Source organism: Anopheles cruzii, chromosome X, assembly GCF_943734635.1.
Source record: "Anopheles cruzii chromosome X, idAnoCruzAS_RS32_06, whole genome shotgun sequence".
NCBI lineage: Eukaryota > Metazoa > Arthropoda > Insecta > Diptera > Culicidae > Anopheles > Anopheles cruzii.
Genome location: NC_069143.1, coordinates 8,392,154 through 8,407,510, shown reverse-complemented (window position 1 = coordinate 8,407,510; position 15,357 = coordinate 8,392,154). Strand labels below are relative to the sequence as shown.

Sequence of the window (15,357 nt, the reverse complement as noted above, 5' to 3'; positions counted from 1 at the left end):
CAGCCCCACCATCCGCGGTCATCACAGCGGGGCGCACCGACACACCGACACAGGGCAGCCACGACTACCACCACGACCACCACCACCACTACCACTACTAACACCTCCTCCGACAACAACACCAGCACCACCGGCACTCTGCATACGGAACGCGCGGCTCCGGAACCGCCGGAAACAGATTCGGAACACCAAAACAACGAGATGAACGAAAACCACACTACGTCACGTGCGTCACATTCAGCGAGGGGATGTCGGGGAAGGGGTGGGAAGGGGAGGAGGGAGAGGAGGTTATTTCGATAAGAACTCGGGGCCGCCGCGGGAAGGTTGGAGTCACGCTCTCTTCGCACTCGCGGGCTTCTTCTTGCGCTTCGGGCGCTTAGTCCGCCTCTCTACTTCCGGTTCTCACTCACTCCACCTCAGTGTCTGTGTACCGCGGGACTGGGTGGGGGAACGGGGTGTGTGGTCGTCCTGCACAGTACAGTAGATTGCACGGTACATTCGAGCGCGCTCTGTAGAAAGAGAGAGAGAGAGACACAAACAGAGAGACGTCGTAAAAGGAGAAGAAACGTGTGTGATACAGGGAGGGTCACCCTGAGATATGAACCCCAGCCCAGGGGGGCTAGGAGCGAGGCCAGGAAAACGGGCCGGGGTCCGCAGGCTCCCACAGCATGCAAACGGACCAATGGGGACGACATTGTGACGTGTTCGGTCCTTCCTCCGTCCGGCACAGAAAGGAGTGCATTGGTGCGTGAAGAACACACACTGAACTCGAATTGAACTCGCATCGCCAGGAGGCGGGGAAGCCGCCGGGATCGGATCCGGCCTCAACCGACCGACCGGCCAAAGTCTAGACCAACGTCCAGGCGCTCCGTGGCCGTGGCCAACGCTGGGTTACGACACAAACCGACATAGTACGGCGCGTTTCCAGGATCCCCGCCCCCCTCCCCCCTCTTAAACCTACCCCTTCTGGGGACACGACACGGGTTGGCTGCTAGTACTCTGGAATAATTAGTGGGTCATTAGTATTCTTCCACTTCCACGGGGTCGGCGGGGTGGCTATCCGAACGCGAGGCCACTTTATTGTAATGTGTTGAAAACACGCACACACACACACACGTGCACCGACATACGACTGACGTTGTTGTTGACTGTGGCCTGTTTTTCTTTGGTTTCTTTGCGACTTCTGCGCTGCGTTACACCTAGACCTATGGGCAGGATGTAGCAGGTAGTTGGGCCCCATTCAGCGCTCTGGGTCCTTAACAGCTTGAACCACAGCAACAGCAGATGCATCAGCCACGACACGGCGACAGCCAGGACACAGGCATTGATTGGTTGATTGCATTGTGTGTGCATTGCCCGCGATGCACGAACACGCGCTCCACGCACACAGCCACCAGGCGCCTCCATCATCAACAGAGGCCATCATCAGCGAGCTTTCCGAGAGCGCCATCCTGACGCGTCACGCCGTCGGTGTGCATACATACACATAAAAGCATGTATGTATATGCATGCGTATATAAATATATAAATATATATATATAGATATGTTATATTTTATATGTATGCACGTTAGCATGCCTACGGTATAGCCTTGCATGTCTGTCACAATCTGTCACTGTGGACTGCTGTGAGCTACTAAAGTTTGCTGCTCTTCGCCAGGTGAGGGTGAGGAAAAAGAAAATCGATCCCCGCTCGTCGATTCACGCACGGCACTCTGCTGTAACTCCCGACCGTAACCGTGACTCCCCACACACACACACACACCGCATACTCGTACCGTTAGCAGCCTGACACGGTTTGCCTGGAACGCGCACTGACGATGGTGCTCGCCATCCGTTTGGAACTTTTATCGCCGCTCCCCGCGAAAACGTGCCCTTTGCAATGGCGTTGCGGATATTCCTGGTACCAGAGGTGGCCTGCACCGCAGGCACTCGCAGACTGACTGACAGGCGTGTACAAAATCGACCAGTTACCGAGCACACGAAAACCGTCAGCCACCGCACGCACTGTTGGGCCACCGAGCAACCGAGCCAAGCGACGCGTCTCCGTCCTCCGTCGGAAGCAGCCGGAATGTCAACCACTAGGGCTAAGGCTAAGGCTCTGGCCACCGGACGCGCAGACGCTAGTTACAAAGATTTGAATGCAAAAACACGCTAAATCAGATGTTAACCGAAGTAACGTATTCCACACTAGCTGGATTCAATTGTATTTGGATCCGTGTTAGAAAAAAAAAGATGCTGGTAAAAATCATGGAGCAAACTGGGACTGGGATGAGTGTTGGTAGTTTCTGGAACGTAGCGTCTTCTTCTTCGTACCCAACTTCAACCAGAGACAATGTTGATCTCTGTTGCTTTCTGTAGCGTTGGGTATCGCAAACCAATCGGTCAGGAGCCAATATTGGCCAAGACAAGAACCAAATATGGCAACGCCTGCAAGCGGCCATGTTGTTATTATCATTCGTGGCAGATTTGTGGCGATAATGTTACTCTATACCAACCAATGCTGATATTTATTTATTCACACATTTGTTACACAAACAGAGTCAACGGTCTGCGTAGTCTGGTGAATAAATAAAATAGTTCGCGGCAAAATTTAATCTAGCAACACGGGCTACTGAAAAATGCTGGTACTTTGAGGGTTAGCGTGCTGTCAAAAGCCAAGACCAAAGCAAAGTTTCAAACCAAAACAGTGGGTTGTAGGTTGAGTTTCGTTAAGTGGTTCCCGGCTTGGCTTTTGGAACGAGTGAACTTATTTTAACAGAATAGAAGCGTTGGAAGCGTGACGTTCGAGCACATTCATTCCATAAAATTTCAAATTTGCTCAGGACAGCTAACACTACGCGGGTGCTGTGGGCTGAATGTTATATGCATCACAAACAACTTCGACGGGAACGAGTTTGCTTTTCGCGGGAAACGATTTGTCCAGGATCAGAGTCGCTCTATTGGAGTACAGGTGTTAGTTTTGTATCGTGCAGTCGCCCTTCGTTATCGCAAGGGCCAGAAACTGCTTAGCGATCCAAACAAATGCCTCCACCATCGTCAACATTACAATAATGTTTGGATCTGCTTAAGATTACTCTACTGTACAGGTCATTCCAAGACCCGTTTGGCGTCGGCCAGGGGTTCTATAGCGAAATTCCACGAACCGTTTTCGTGCTCAGCAACACAACTGCGTGTGATGTGTTGTACACGAGCTGTCATTTTGCAGCACACAGTGTTATTGACAACGTCCCAAGCCAAACGGGTCTTGGAATAACCTGTAATGTAGAGTAATCTTAGACTACTCTGCACTGGTGGGCGATATGTCATGCACGTCAAGCACCATGCGGTTCAATTAGTTTCGTGTGTATATTACTGTGTATTGCGACAAAATGTCCCTGTTTAAAACCGGTCGAAAACTCAATGAGAAAGGCAACAGAAAGGTTAGTAGCTGCAGTGGATTGACGAGAACCTCGGGCTCGAGAAAAAGCGCAAGCAAAACGACCCCGTTGCTAATGGACTTGCAATCTTTTTCACTTGCCGGCGGTAACAGAGAACACACGCTCCCAGCAAGTCGAAGAATAACGCAGCTAAGCTAGCTGAACGCGATGACGAGACGATCGACAGCGATGAGGAGTTGGAAAAGGAAGCACGAGGGCACCAGGGAAGTCGCTTACAGCATGTGGATACATCGTTGGCACTGGAAACCGGGCAGGATAAACGGATCCGGCTGGCCAAGCAATATCTGCGGCTGCACGCCGACGAACAGAAGTTGGCCGACGATGACAACGAACCGGACCTACAGCTGCGCGTAGCCCAATCGCTGAAGGAGAGCTTTCTTAGTGACACGGGCAGAGTTCACCGTCCACTGGCCGACAAATATACTGGCTTTCTGGCGGACCAAATCCTGCCACTGCGCTTCAAACGGCAACGACTGTCTCCGACCTGCATTTGTTTGTCGGCCGACGACGCTGCACTGTACGTTGGCTGCAAAAGTGGTTTGATAGTCCGGTGGGACTTGAGTGCGCGAAAGCGCACCGCTGTGCACTGCACGGAAAACAAAATCATACGTGCGATCACGGTCTCGCAGGACAACCGATACCTGGCGGTGGCAGACGGCACGGAGCAAATAAAAGTGCACAATGGTACTACGCTGGTGCAGCTAAATTCCCTGCAGGGACATTCGGCCCCCGTGACCGGGCTCGTGTTTCGCCAGGACACGCTTGAACTGTACTCTGCCGGAGAAGACGGCACCGTTAAAGTGTGGAACCTGGACGAGATGGCCTACATACACACGCTGTTTGGTCATCAGAGTCACGTCAGCGGTATCGATGCACTGTCCCTGGGGCGCATCGTCACGTCCGGAGGGATGGATAAATCACTTCGCGTGTGGAAGGTGGCTGAGGAAACGCAGCTGATTTACGACTTGCTGAAAGAGGATTACAGTGCGGTGAAGTTCATTAGCAACGATCTGTTCGTCAGCGGCTCCATTGAAGGGTCCGTTTGTCTGTGGAGCTGCAGGAAGAAGAAACCACTGCGAAGGATCGCTGTTGCCCACGGCCAGCAGGACGTTGGGCACCCGAACTGGATCAGTGCCGTTGCCGTGCTCAGCAACTCCGACGTTGTTGCGTCCGGTTCATGCGACGGGTTCGTGCGCATCTGGAAGCTGACCAACAACCGACGGTCGATCGAACCATTGATGAACATTCCTGTCGTAGGTTTTGTCAACGCCATCGAGTTCACGTGCGACGGTCGGTTTTTGATCGTTGCAGTTGGGCAGGAGCATCGTCTTGGTCGCTGGTGGACACTGCGTGAAGCTAGGAATCGTGTACTATTAATACCATTGAGGACTGAGTGAAAAAAACATCGAAAGCTGATGTTTTTGATCTTGGCTTGGCTGGCTTCAAGGAAACACAATAAATTTGCACAGAACTATGCAACCTATGCAGCGGAACATCGTATCTATAGATGCAATAATCTATTTCTCCGTAATCATATTGTGAAACGATTTACTATTTACTCTGCTTAAAACGCCATTCTATAATACTTTTTTTTTCTTTTAGCTTGGTGTTATTCATAAATTTGTTGGTGATGATGAACTTTCGCACTCCGTGTCCGGTTGTTTTTCAAGCCACCAGCCAGCACAAACTTCGATAGACTTCCCAAGTAAAGCACACAGAACGCAGTAAAGCACGCAAAGTCCATAGTTACACTGGTTAACGTTTTTTTTTTATTATTAGAACGGTTAGAGCCGTATTAAGCAAAGCTACTACTACCACTAAGCTACTGGTCTTGTTAAATGAAAAACAAAAAAAATGCTCCCTACCATACCAAGCACTTCCTGTGATGGATGCTTACGAGAGAAGGCACTGCATAAGGCACACTAGTATCAACACTATACAGTTAGCAGAGGCACACAGTACACCGAAAAAATCGGGAAACCAGCATTACTTTGGTTTTAAGAACCAGTTTATTTGTTTGCCATTAGTTTGTTAACCCAATCAGTGTTAATTTAAGCAAGCTGGCTCTAGCGCAGAAGGCAAGGCACAAACGGGGCAGAACGAGTTACACACAAGTAGTAGTAGTACGATACGAACCACTTCCTGTGGTGGCCTTCCGCCGTACCCTCTAAGTTTCATCTTTGCATCCTCCGGATTTCCAGAGGTTTCGGTTTCACGGAGCTACATCAGCACAATAGTGTCATTGCGTACTACGAACACATTCAATAGAGTAAAAGGAAGCGAGCATCCCGGAGCGATCCTCTTAGAGAGTCTAACTAGCACATCGAGCTCATTGAGTAAATTGCGGTGGGAAGGAAGTTCATTCTTCACCACATACTACGGCGGTACGGCGTTGTCATGTTGGGGCTGCTGCTGCTGCTGCTGCGGTTGCTGTTGTACTGCGATCTGCGATATGCAGTTGATGAAGTCCTGCTGCGGTGGAGCGCTCGCCTCCCGACCGACCATGCTCAACAGCAGTCGCCTCAGGGCGTCCCGGAAGTCCTTCAAATGGTACGCGTACAGCAGCGGGTTGATCGCCGAGTTGAGGTGCGAAAGTGTGATGACGAACAGCATCACGGCGCCGCAAATCTGACAGTCCGGACAGAACGCCATGATGCAGTTGATCGTGTGCAGCGGCATCCAGCAGACCATAAAGAACAGCACGATGATCGACAGGTTCTGCGTGGCCTTCACTTCGCGCCGCTGGGCGGCACGCAGCACCCGCAGCATCGTGCCGGTGTATTGGTCTTTTTTCGAGCGGTCCCCCGACGGCGTAGACCGTTGGCCAGCAGCAGACATCGAGCCCGCGAGATTGGGCAGGCTCTCGGAGAATCGGCTGTCCACCGAGTTGATGGAGACGATTTGTTTGCGCTGCCGTCGGGGGGAAGTACGGAAGAAAAGAAGGTGAGAAGAGACTTCTCGATGTACCCTTACCCCCCTGGTGTACCTGTCGAACGATCACACGGTAGATGTGGATGTAGAAGGCCAGCAGTAGCAGCCCCGGGATGATGATGGTGACCAGATACAGGAACACCAGGTAGTCGTAGTTCATCACCTGCACAAACAGACAGGCATCCTCGTCCGGCTGTTCGTGCCAGCCGAACAGTGGCAGAAACCCGATCACCAGCCCGGCCAGCCAGCACAGACCGATGATATCTGCCGGACCAAAAAAAAAGGGGACGCCCACCGTTAATCGTCGTGGGGAAGCTGACTCACCAGCAGCAGGCCCCCGGCTGCTCTAGTCACTCGACTTACACATGGTCGTCTTGGTGCGCATGTTTCGCGAGTACGCCAGCGGGTGCAGTATCGCCCAGTACCGGTCGATCGAAACGGCCACCAGGCAGAAGATGGAGATGGTGCACAGCACCACCAGCAGCGAGATGGTGAACAGACAGGCGTGCAGATTCCGCGGCAGCCCCATCGAAGACAGCACCGCGAACGGGATGCCGAAGGTGCCGACAAGCAGGTCGGCCGAAGCGAGCGAAATGATGTAGAAGTTGGTCCGCCGCCGGAGCCGGCGCTCCCGCTTGAACGCCACGATCACGAGCGTGTTACCGAAAATAGCCGTCAGCCCCACGAGGCACTCGAACAGGACGTACGGCACGTTTACGCTCACCTTCTCCTCCTCCTCCCGCCCGGTTGCGGACGTGGTGCCCGGTGACGACGAGGTTGTGTTGGTCTCGTTCGTCAACCCGCCGTCGCCGTCACTACCCGGCGACCACATGGTTCTTCAGTCGTTCTTGTGTTCCCGCCTTCGCTGACGCGGAACCATGGTCCATGTCCACCTGCCTACTCTCCACGTGGTCTGGCAGCGGTTGGCACTTCAAAATTTAAACGTTCTCACTAACCACACACATGCTGCGGGCGCTCTCGAGTCCGGAAGCCAGAAGCCTGCATTCACGGCTCCGAACCCTCCTCGCAGATGCTCACGCGAATCGTCCGGATGTTCCGGGGCTGCAATTGGTAGCCACACCGTTTGTACACCGCTCGCTTTCGCTCGCACCGACAGCCGATTTGCAAATGCCCATGCACCCCACGGGCCACGGGGATCGCCTGTTTTTGCGCGGGGAGCATCAACCCCCAAGCCAAGGCGCGAGAGCGCAGCGGGGGCAAGGGCAGGCTCTGTGTGTTTTTCCATTATCGCAAACAATAATTACAACCGCCGCCGCCTCTATCGCGCGACAAATGACACACCGCCGTCGCCGTGTGCGCCATTAGCGCGGGGGCGGCCATTTCCTAATTCCCTTAACGTGTGCAGTTACAAGGTGTACAGGCTAACCCTACCCCCGACCCGGAGCCTCCGAAATCGATCAATTAATTTACACCCCTTCCACCGTTACCCCTTTCGTAGCAGGTGGGGGCTTAGGGGTGTGTGGGCGAGTGCAGTTCGTCGCCGTAGCTCAGGCTCACGGGTATCGGCTGGTTATCAGATTTTCCCCCTTTTTTTCCTTTTTTGTTTTCGGTCCCCCCATTTTTTTTGTTGGGCTTCCTCCCCTGGTTGCCTTGCTTTCTTCCTGCCTGCCTGCCTGCCCACCAGAGGTCGCTGTCGTTCGCTCGCGCGCGAAGGTCGCTAAGGCGCATGCCAGAGCAGCGTCCTCGCGTACGCAAAACTCTCGAGCGATGCTCAAACGGTGGCCGTGTGCTGTAACACACAGTCTCTGGTAAGGTTGCTCTGGTGAGCACTCCGTACCATCCCACACAACCAACATCCCATTACAAAGCGCGCATCCTGCCTGCCTGCCTACCCGTACGCCCGCCCAGCTCCAGCTGTTGGCGTCCGGCTCGGTAGTGTCTCGGCATCCCCTACATAGAACGTTGCCTGGTGCCTGGTCGAGGACGAGGCGCGCTCCTCACGGAGCATTCCCCAGCCAGAGGCCTGGCAGATTCTGTGCGGTATGTCGCGGCTACACCCGCGCACCGCGCCACATGTGACATGACGGTGGACGGAACAAACCCTGGCACCTGGATGGATCCGCGTTCTCCCGCTCGGTCTCGGGTCTCTTTTCATTCGCTCGCTTAGACTCCTCCTTGCTCTCTTCTTATTGCTCTCTTTCTCTCTCTGTTGGCTCCTCGGAGTGAAGCCTCGGTGAGAGCTTTTTCTACGGCAGCGCACACCACATACGCAGCAGTTTCAGTCCTGGACTCCAGCAACGCGACATAAATCGGCGCTCCAGTAGCCTCCATTCTAGGCAACTCTATAGAGCCAAGAGCCAACGAAGTGTCGTCGAAAAAGCGTAGGTCCAACCGACGGATGGCTGATCCATCCATGTGGTTACTCGAAACACACAGGCAGCGGTAGCACGGGTTGCCCCGCACTCCCTTCAGGTTGTCACTAGGTTGTCCCCCCGACATCGGGCATCCACTTCCTGCCCTGGGCGGGCGCATAGTGAGGCGCAGCCAGCGGTTTTGCCAGCTACCAGAATGGCTGAACCAGCCAGTCCAGTGCCGTGAGAATTTTGCGCGAGTGAGTGCGTGCGTGCGTGCGTGCGTGCGGAAGATTTGGACACAGTTCGAGGAAAATTCGGAACACACACAGAACAGTCTGTGTCGGATCTTGCGGCGGCGATGCCACTTAACACTGACCCGACACTGACTGACTGGGGTCGGCCTGGTGTGAAAATGGTAAAACGCGGACAGTAGTTTGTGAGTGGACGGTGTTACGGCCAAAATGTGCTCCTCCGCCACAGCTCCTTGCGCTGCGTGTGTATGAGATAAGAGTGGAGAAGGAAAACCGAGGAAACGCGAGTGAACCCAGGAGCAACAGAGGAAGAAAAACGAAGTCGAACCATTTTTGGACAAACTCCCAACCCAAGTTTGGAGCACACGGCCAGACTGGTGGACTGGTGGAGCTACTAGTCAAACACACACACACAACCACACACACACACACACACGGGCACAGAGCATCTAGCAATCAGCCGCGGTATATAATCGACACACAATCAACCGCAAAGTAAAGTTAGTTTCCGAAAAACGTCACCCCCGCCACATCACGTCACCCTCCTGCCATTCACCAAAAGAATCTCGGACTCGGACGACTCGAACCAACTCGAACAACGGCCGCTCTCGTGCCTGGAAGGATGTTCCTGGCGGCTGCTGGGGGGGCTGTGGTACGAAATCTGTTCGCACACAAGATCCGTTCGCGTTCGCGGTACGGTGCGGAACTGTGAACGGGATTATTGTGACGTGAGTACCCTCCTTACCGCTCCTTTGCCAGTGCTGCCCGCACCGCATCAACGTACCTTCTTGTACAACATCGTCCATATTGAGGTGTTTTTCGTGGGGCGGAAGGCGGGCAGACGGTGCCCGCGAAGGCTCCGTCCGTCGCGGGGTACATAGGTTAGCGGAACGAACGTTTTGAGGCGAAGAGAAGGAAGTTCAAAGCAAAGTTTGTGGTGTGTTTGTGCGTCTGCCGTGGTCTCACTCACGGTCTCCTGTTTGAATGCCTGAGACTCCCCCGTCCATCAGCGGGGAACGTTAAACGCACAGCACGTAGTCGCTCCTTTCCTAGGTATGTCCCTAGGACGGAGCCGTGTAATAGACGAGCCGACTTTCCCGAGCTTTGCAAGCCTCCGGTGAGCCTCAGTCTCCTTTCCGTCTTATTGGGCACTCGGGCTCATGGTTTTACTGTACATACACACACACACACGGGCGCAAGTTCTGTTGTTCAGGGCCAGCAGGGCTCAAGACATTGACCAGCAGCCGCAACGCGAACAGCCAGTGGCTAGTGCGTTGTGAATTCCCTATTTCTGATAGCACAGAACCTGGCGGGGAGCATTCATCGCTGCTCTCATGCATCGACTTGGTTCTCGTTGGAAAGGTTGACCGTACAAATAGTCAACAGTCTTTAGGGGCGGTCCGGCTTACTTACCTACTTACTTACTCAATTACTTACATAGTTACTTACTTACTTACTTACTTACTTACTTACTTACTTAATTACTTACTTACTTAGTTACTTAATTACTTACTTACTTTCTTACTCACTTACTCACTTATCTACTTACTTACCTACTTACTTATATACTTACTAACTCCATCTCCATGCCCATTACCTTCATTGTTGATCCTGCGACGTACCGTGGGCTGTGCTCGGCGATATTGAATTTTTTTCTCTTTCTTCACTTCACATCACGTCTCTCGTCCATTGAATAACGGGCTGGTGTAACGGAATTCGGTCGATTTCATTTAATCTTACGCCTTGCTTGCTTCCGGGCTTTGGTCCGGGTTGTGTTTTATATTTTCCAGCGGCTTCGGTTGAACTTCGGCGGCTGCCTAGTATAGAAGTACTGCGAAGCCCCTCGTGCGGTAGGCTGGCCACCTTTGGCGACTGGCGACTAGAGAGTAATATCATGGCATGGATCGTCCACGGCGCAAGCGAACAGTGAAGAAGATGGCACAATTTTACCTACCAGGTAAGACGCCGTACGCCGCGGTGGCCGTAATTTATAAAGAGCTGAACAGTACGCGGCCGAAAGATTTATTGAAGTGCTGGTATTGCTTTCGTTTTCCTGTGCCTGCCTGCATCCTTTATCGTGTCTTTCGGTCCGAGCATTCGCCGCGAAAGCAGTAGTTTTAGAAAAGTAGCTTTTCAGCAGTCGCTGTTTCACTTCATAAATTCGCCATTCGCGCCCGTTGCCGCTAACGACCTAGCAAAGCCAAACGGTGTCCTGGAACAACCAGTCGCCCCCACCAATATCTGCTCTCCTCTCTTTCTCTCGGCAGTGTTGCTGCTGTTCATTTCGACCGCACTGTCGGCGGACTGGAGCGCCAGCTGCCTGAGCAACTGCATCTGCAAATGGTCGAACGGCAAAAAGTCGGCCATCTGCAATGGGGCCGGCTTCACGGCGGTCCCGTCGAACCTGTCCACCGAGCTGCAGGTGCTGGTGCTGAACGACAACAGCATCCCGTACCTGAACCGCGAGGAGTTCACCTCGCTCGGGCTGGTGAACCTGCAGAAGGTGCACCTGAAGCACTCGCGCGTCAAATACCTGCACCGGGAGGCGTTCAAGAACCTCAAGATCCTGGTCGAGGTGGACCTGAGCGAGAACGAGATCGAAACGCTGGACAAGCAAACGTTCGCCGGCAACAACCGGTTGCGCATCATTAACCTGTACGAGAACCCGATCAAGATACTGGTCGCCGAGCAGTTCCCGGTCCTGCCGTACCTGCGCAACATCGACCTGCACAGCTGCCAGCTGCGGTACGTGGCGGAGACGGCGTTCTCCAACCTGGACCTGCTCGAGTTTCTCGATCTGTCCCGCAACCGGCTGGAGAACCTGCCGCACCACGTCTTCAACCACATGAAGAACCTGAAGACCCTGATCCTGGAAGAGAACTGGTGGAACTGTGACTGCCACCTGCGCGACTTCCGCAACTGGTACTTGAACAGCTCGCTGAACCGGCGCAGCCTGGTCTGCCAGCGGCCGCTCGCCCACAAGGGCCTCTCGTGGGACTACCTGGAGGCGGACCAGTTCGGGTGCATGCCGATGGTGGAGATCTTTCGCGACGAGTACGAGATCGAGGACCTCGGTACGAACATCACGTACAAGTGTATGGTGGCGGGCGACCCGGAACCGACCGTACGCTGGGACGTGAACGGGAAGGACGTGGACCAGGACAATGCGATCATCGAGACGGAGCGCCACATCGCGTACGATGGCAGCGTGACGATCTGGAGCAACCTCACCATCCTGAACGTGACGAACAATGACTCCGGGTTCTACACCTGCACCGCCCAGAACCGGATCGGGTTGGTGTGCAAAAACTTTAGCCTCGTCCTGCCGGAAGTGGTCGAGCGGGTGATCATCAAGACGCCCGAAACGTTCTGGTACTTCGGCTTGATCCTGGGCATCTTCGGTACCATCTTCGGGCTGCTGGCGCTCTCGGTGGTGGTCTGCCTGGTGAAGCGCAAGCTGCGGATGCGGCGCCGCCGGAAAACGATCAAGAGCAGCGTCAGCTTCAACGACCAGGAGAAGAAGCTGCTAGACCTGAGCATCACGACGAACGAGCGGCAGGAGTTTAGCGCGAGCGACGTCATGACACCGTCGACCAAGACCGACTCGACCATCGCCATGGAACCGGTCCAGATCACGATCGAGTCGATCGCGACGGCCGCGGCCAAGCGCGAGGAGTTCCCGGGGCTCAACCTAGGCGTGTTCCCGCCGCCGCCCGAGTTCTGCACGCAGATGATCTCGAACCCGACGTTCAGCAACATCTACATCTCCGTGTCGGTGACGCAGGACCCGCTCGACAGTGGCGAGGTGAACATCTACCCGGACCTGCTGAACATACCGAACCGGCCGATGCCCAAGCTGCCGCCCGTCAGCGTCGCCTCGTACGCCACGCTGCCCCGCAAGGGCGGAGGAGCGAGCTCGCGCGCGGCTGTCACGGCCGCCGGTTCGCCTGCGGCCGCCGCCGCCGCCGCCGCCGCGGCGGCGTCCCACGTCACCACGATCGCCCAGCCGGCGCCGCCGATGGGCGCCGGTTCGCCGCTCACCTGCACCGCCGGCCTAAGCTCGACGGAGGGGCCGCTCGCGCTCACGGACAGCATCGTCAATTACGGGCAGGTCACGCTGCGCGACGACGGGTGCGAACTGTCCTCGCCGGTCTCCAGTCTGCCACCGGCGCCCGTCAGTATGTGCGCCGAGTGCAGCAAAGCGATCAATTCGACGACTGCGGCGGCGGCGGTTGCGTCGTTCGGACCCTCGACGGTCAAGTACGCCGGGGCCCGGCTGCTGCCGGGCGAGCTGACCGTGCTGCCGGGCATCAAGTGCGAGAACACGCTGCCGTGTCTGAAGTACGACAACATGGGCCGCCGGTACACGGCCAGCGGTAACTCGACCCTGTCGCTCCCGGACGACCTGAAACCGACCGTCGGCAGCCCGTTCGTCAAGCAGGACATCGACCCGATCGTCGAAGATGAGGCGGCGGCGGCGGCCCACCACCACGATCATCCCCACGATCATCCCCACGATCATCATGGTCTGGATGCGCAAGCGGCCCAGACCTCGCTGGTGATCTCGTTAGCGGACGGGTCTTCCGGGGCAGCCATGCACCAACAACCGGGGTCAGGTCCGGTTTCCGGTTTGTACGGAGCGGGTGGTGACTTTGTTTCCTTGTAGTTCCACTGCAACTGCTTTGCGTACGGTCGGCGGTGCCGGCACGGCCGCACACGGTATGTACATCCCACAGGTGCGGCAGGTACGTTTCGATACTGAGGCTATCCAAACTGAAACCTTGGATCGTATCAAGGTCTGAACTACTTCCATTTGTCGTCAAGCCACGCTTTGGGGTGCTTACGGAAAGAAGCCACGGGAAGCAGCAGCCAGTTGGGACAGATGTAGTGATGAGAGAAATGCACCGTTAATAGACCTTGGCAATTACTATGTTCGTAGTGTCAGTAGATCCAAGTACCAAGTGTTTTACTTCTTGTTCCGTTTTTCGCGATTGAATATCTGTGGAGTCGGCAGGCATAGGAGCGTGTGAAAAAGTGTTGACAGCGCGCCTCCAGGCGCTCCATGTTGTAGCTGTGACGGCGGAAAGTAGAGGAGTCTAACCAAGAACACAACAATTCCTGAATCAGTTCGCCATTGTTGGTCGAGCGGCGTCTAGTGGAATAAGTGTTCGGAAATGGAATACGAATCCAGACGAGTTAGCCTGTTGCATATGGTAGATATGGTAGACCAACAGACACCTCGATTTCCGTGATGACGTGAAGATTGACGCCAGCAAAGGTATGGTCACCAGCGAAATTCAGTAATGTCGATTCTCTTCGTCAGGCTAAGCGACTTCGATAAAAACCATCGCGTGTCTACACCGAGTTTAAGTTTCCGTTGATGCTTGATACGGCTCTCTTTGTCCCTTCTAATGATACGAAACGAAAAGCCCAGTGCGCGTGGTTTAGCCTCAGTACCGAACACTGTACACTGGTCGCGCACTGTTTATTCATAAGCACAGGACAAAACAGACACACACATCCTTACGAGACACACAGAGCTATGGCACAGACACACCATGGAACGCATCATGTCTTACAAGTACAAAACGTAGCAACACTGAAATCTCCGTGTCCTATTACTACTTTGCTATCACCCTCCCCCGTACGCCATACACATCCAGAATCACCTGACCATCATCACGAAGAAAGGGAGACAGTGTAAATTTGAAAATATTCCAATAACGCGGAACTAGCGAAACCCTGAGGATGGACTTTATTGCATTGTAAAATTCTTCCATACAACCGCCACGCCTCGCCAACCACCCCCCACTCCCCTTGGCCCTTTCCTTCCCGATGCATCTCTTCTGACCCACACCAACGCATAGGCTGATTCCCACTTGCAGCAGGATCAGTTCCGCTCTGTCTTCGGTTTTCGCTTGTTGGAACAGACGTGGGCTCCGGAAACTAGGGGTAGCAGGGCACTGACGCGAGTGTTCCAAGTGGTCTATTTTGCGAAACCAACGCGTTGGAAGGCCGTCCCGCCGAGCCGAGATTGACCTCCACACGCTCTAGGAACACGCTCCTGAGTTAACGATTGACGAATATAAACTCACTGGGTCACGTTAGGCGGGAATGCGCCTTCAGACGACAGCATTAGGCCTGTTCCGTTCGTCTGTTCCGACCAACAATTAGAAGAAATTTTTCTTTTTTGTTTAATTCTACCAAATCCCTAGCTAGATACGGTTTAGCGTTTGGTTCAATTTGATGCTTCTAGATAACACGCGACTAATACTACGCGGGTTTAGTTTCCCTCGATGGTGCGTGTATAACAGACGTGTAACAGACGCCCAGTCCCTTCCACTTTCCCCCAGCCCCTCGCCACAACCCTTTCGTACGACACACACAGACACTGCGACAAGAGCACGAAACGAAATATACA

At 54.3% G+C, this 15,357-nt stretch overlaps 3 protein-coding genes across 3 annotated transcripts; 2 read left to right on the top strand and 1 right to left on the bottom strand.

Annotated features, from left to right (window-relative positions):
* Positions 1-3,330: 3,330 nt before the first annotated feature.
* On the top strand, positions 3,331-4,905 carry LOC128268944 (U3 small nucleolar RNA-interacting protein 2). The gene is made up of 2 exons (XM_053006262.1): positions 3,331-3,421; positions 3,532-4,905. The coding sequence occupies exons 1-2, from the start codon at positions 3,371-3,373 to the stop codon at positions 4,834-4,836; spliced, it is 1,356 nt and encodes a 451-aa protein (XP_052862222.1). The 5' UTR covers positions 3,331-3,370; the 3' UTR covers positions 4,837-4,905.
* Positions 4,906-5,815: 910 nt separating this feature from the next.
* LOC128279017 (adenosine receptor A2a) lies at positions 5,816-7,202 on the bottom strand. The gene is made up of 3 exons (XM_053017741.1): positions 6,734-7,202; positions 6,426-6,634; positions 5,816-6,349 (listed from the first exon to the last, which is right to left on the bottom strand). The coding sequence occupies exons 1-3, from the start codon at positions 7,200-7,202 to the stop codon at positions 5,816-5,818; spliced, it is 1,212 nt and encodes a 403-aa protein (XP_052873701.1).
* Positions 7,203-10,835: 3,633 nt separating this feature from the next.
* Positions 10,836-13,602, top strand: LOC128279006 (uncharacterized). The gene is made up of 2 exons (XM_053017730.1): positions 10,836-10,893; positions 11,204-13,602. The coding sequence occupies exons 1-2, from the start codon at positions 10,836-10,838 to the stop codon at positions 13,600-13,602; spliced, it is 2,457 nt and encodes an 818-aa protein (XP_052873690.1).
* Positions 13,603-15,357: the final 1,755 nt, after the last annotated feature.

What these genes read in the sequence shown, in the direction of transcription:
- LOC128268944 (XM_053006262.1), top strand. Translation starts at nt 3,371, where the DNA reads ATGTCCCTGTTTAAAACCGGTCGAAAACTCAATGAGAAAGGCAACAGA. An exon ending in ATGAGAAAGGCAACAGAAAG is followed by an intron (nt 3,422 to 3,531) that starts GTTAGTAGCTGC and finishes CGGCGGTAACAG; the next exon opens with AGAACACACGCTCCCAGCAA.
- LOC128279006 (XM_053017730.1), top strand. Translation starts at nt 10,836, where the DNA reads ATGGATCGTCCACGGCGCAAGCGAACAGTGAAGAAGATGGCACAATTT. An exon ending in GGCACAATTTTACCTACCAG is followed by an intron (nt 10,894 to 11,203) that starts GTAAGACGCCGT and finishes TTCTCTCGGCAG; the next exon opens with TGTTGCTGCTGTTCATTTCG.
- LOC128279017 (XM_053017741.1), bottom strand. Translation starts at nt 7,202, where the DNA reads ATGTGGTCGCCGGGTAGTGACGGCGACGGCGGGTTGACGAACGAGACC. An exon ending in GCGCACCAAGACGACCATGT is followed by an intron (nt 6,635 to 6,733) that starts GTAAGTCGAGTG and finishes TTGGTCCGGCAG; the next exon opens with ATATCATCGGTCTGTGCTGG. An exon ending in ACCGTGTGATCGTTCGACAG is followed by an intron (nt 6,350 to 6,425) that starts GTACACCAGGGG and finishes CCCCGACGGCAG; the next exon opens with CGCAAACAAATCGTCTCCAT.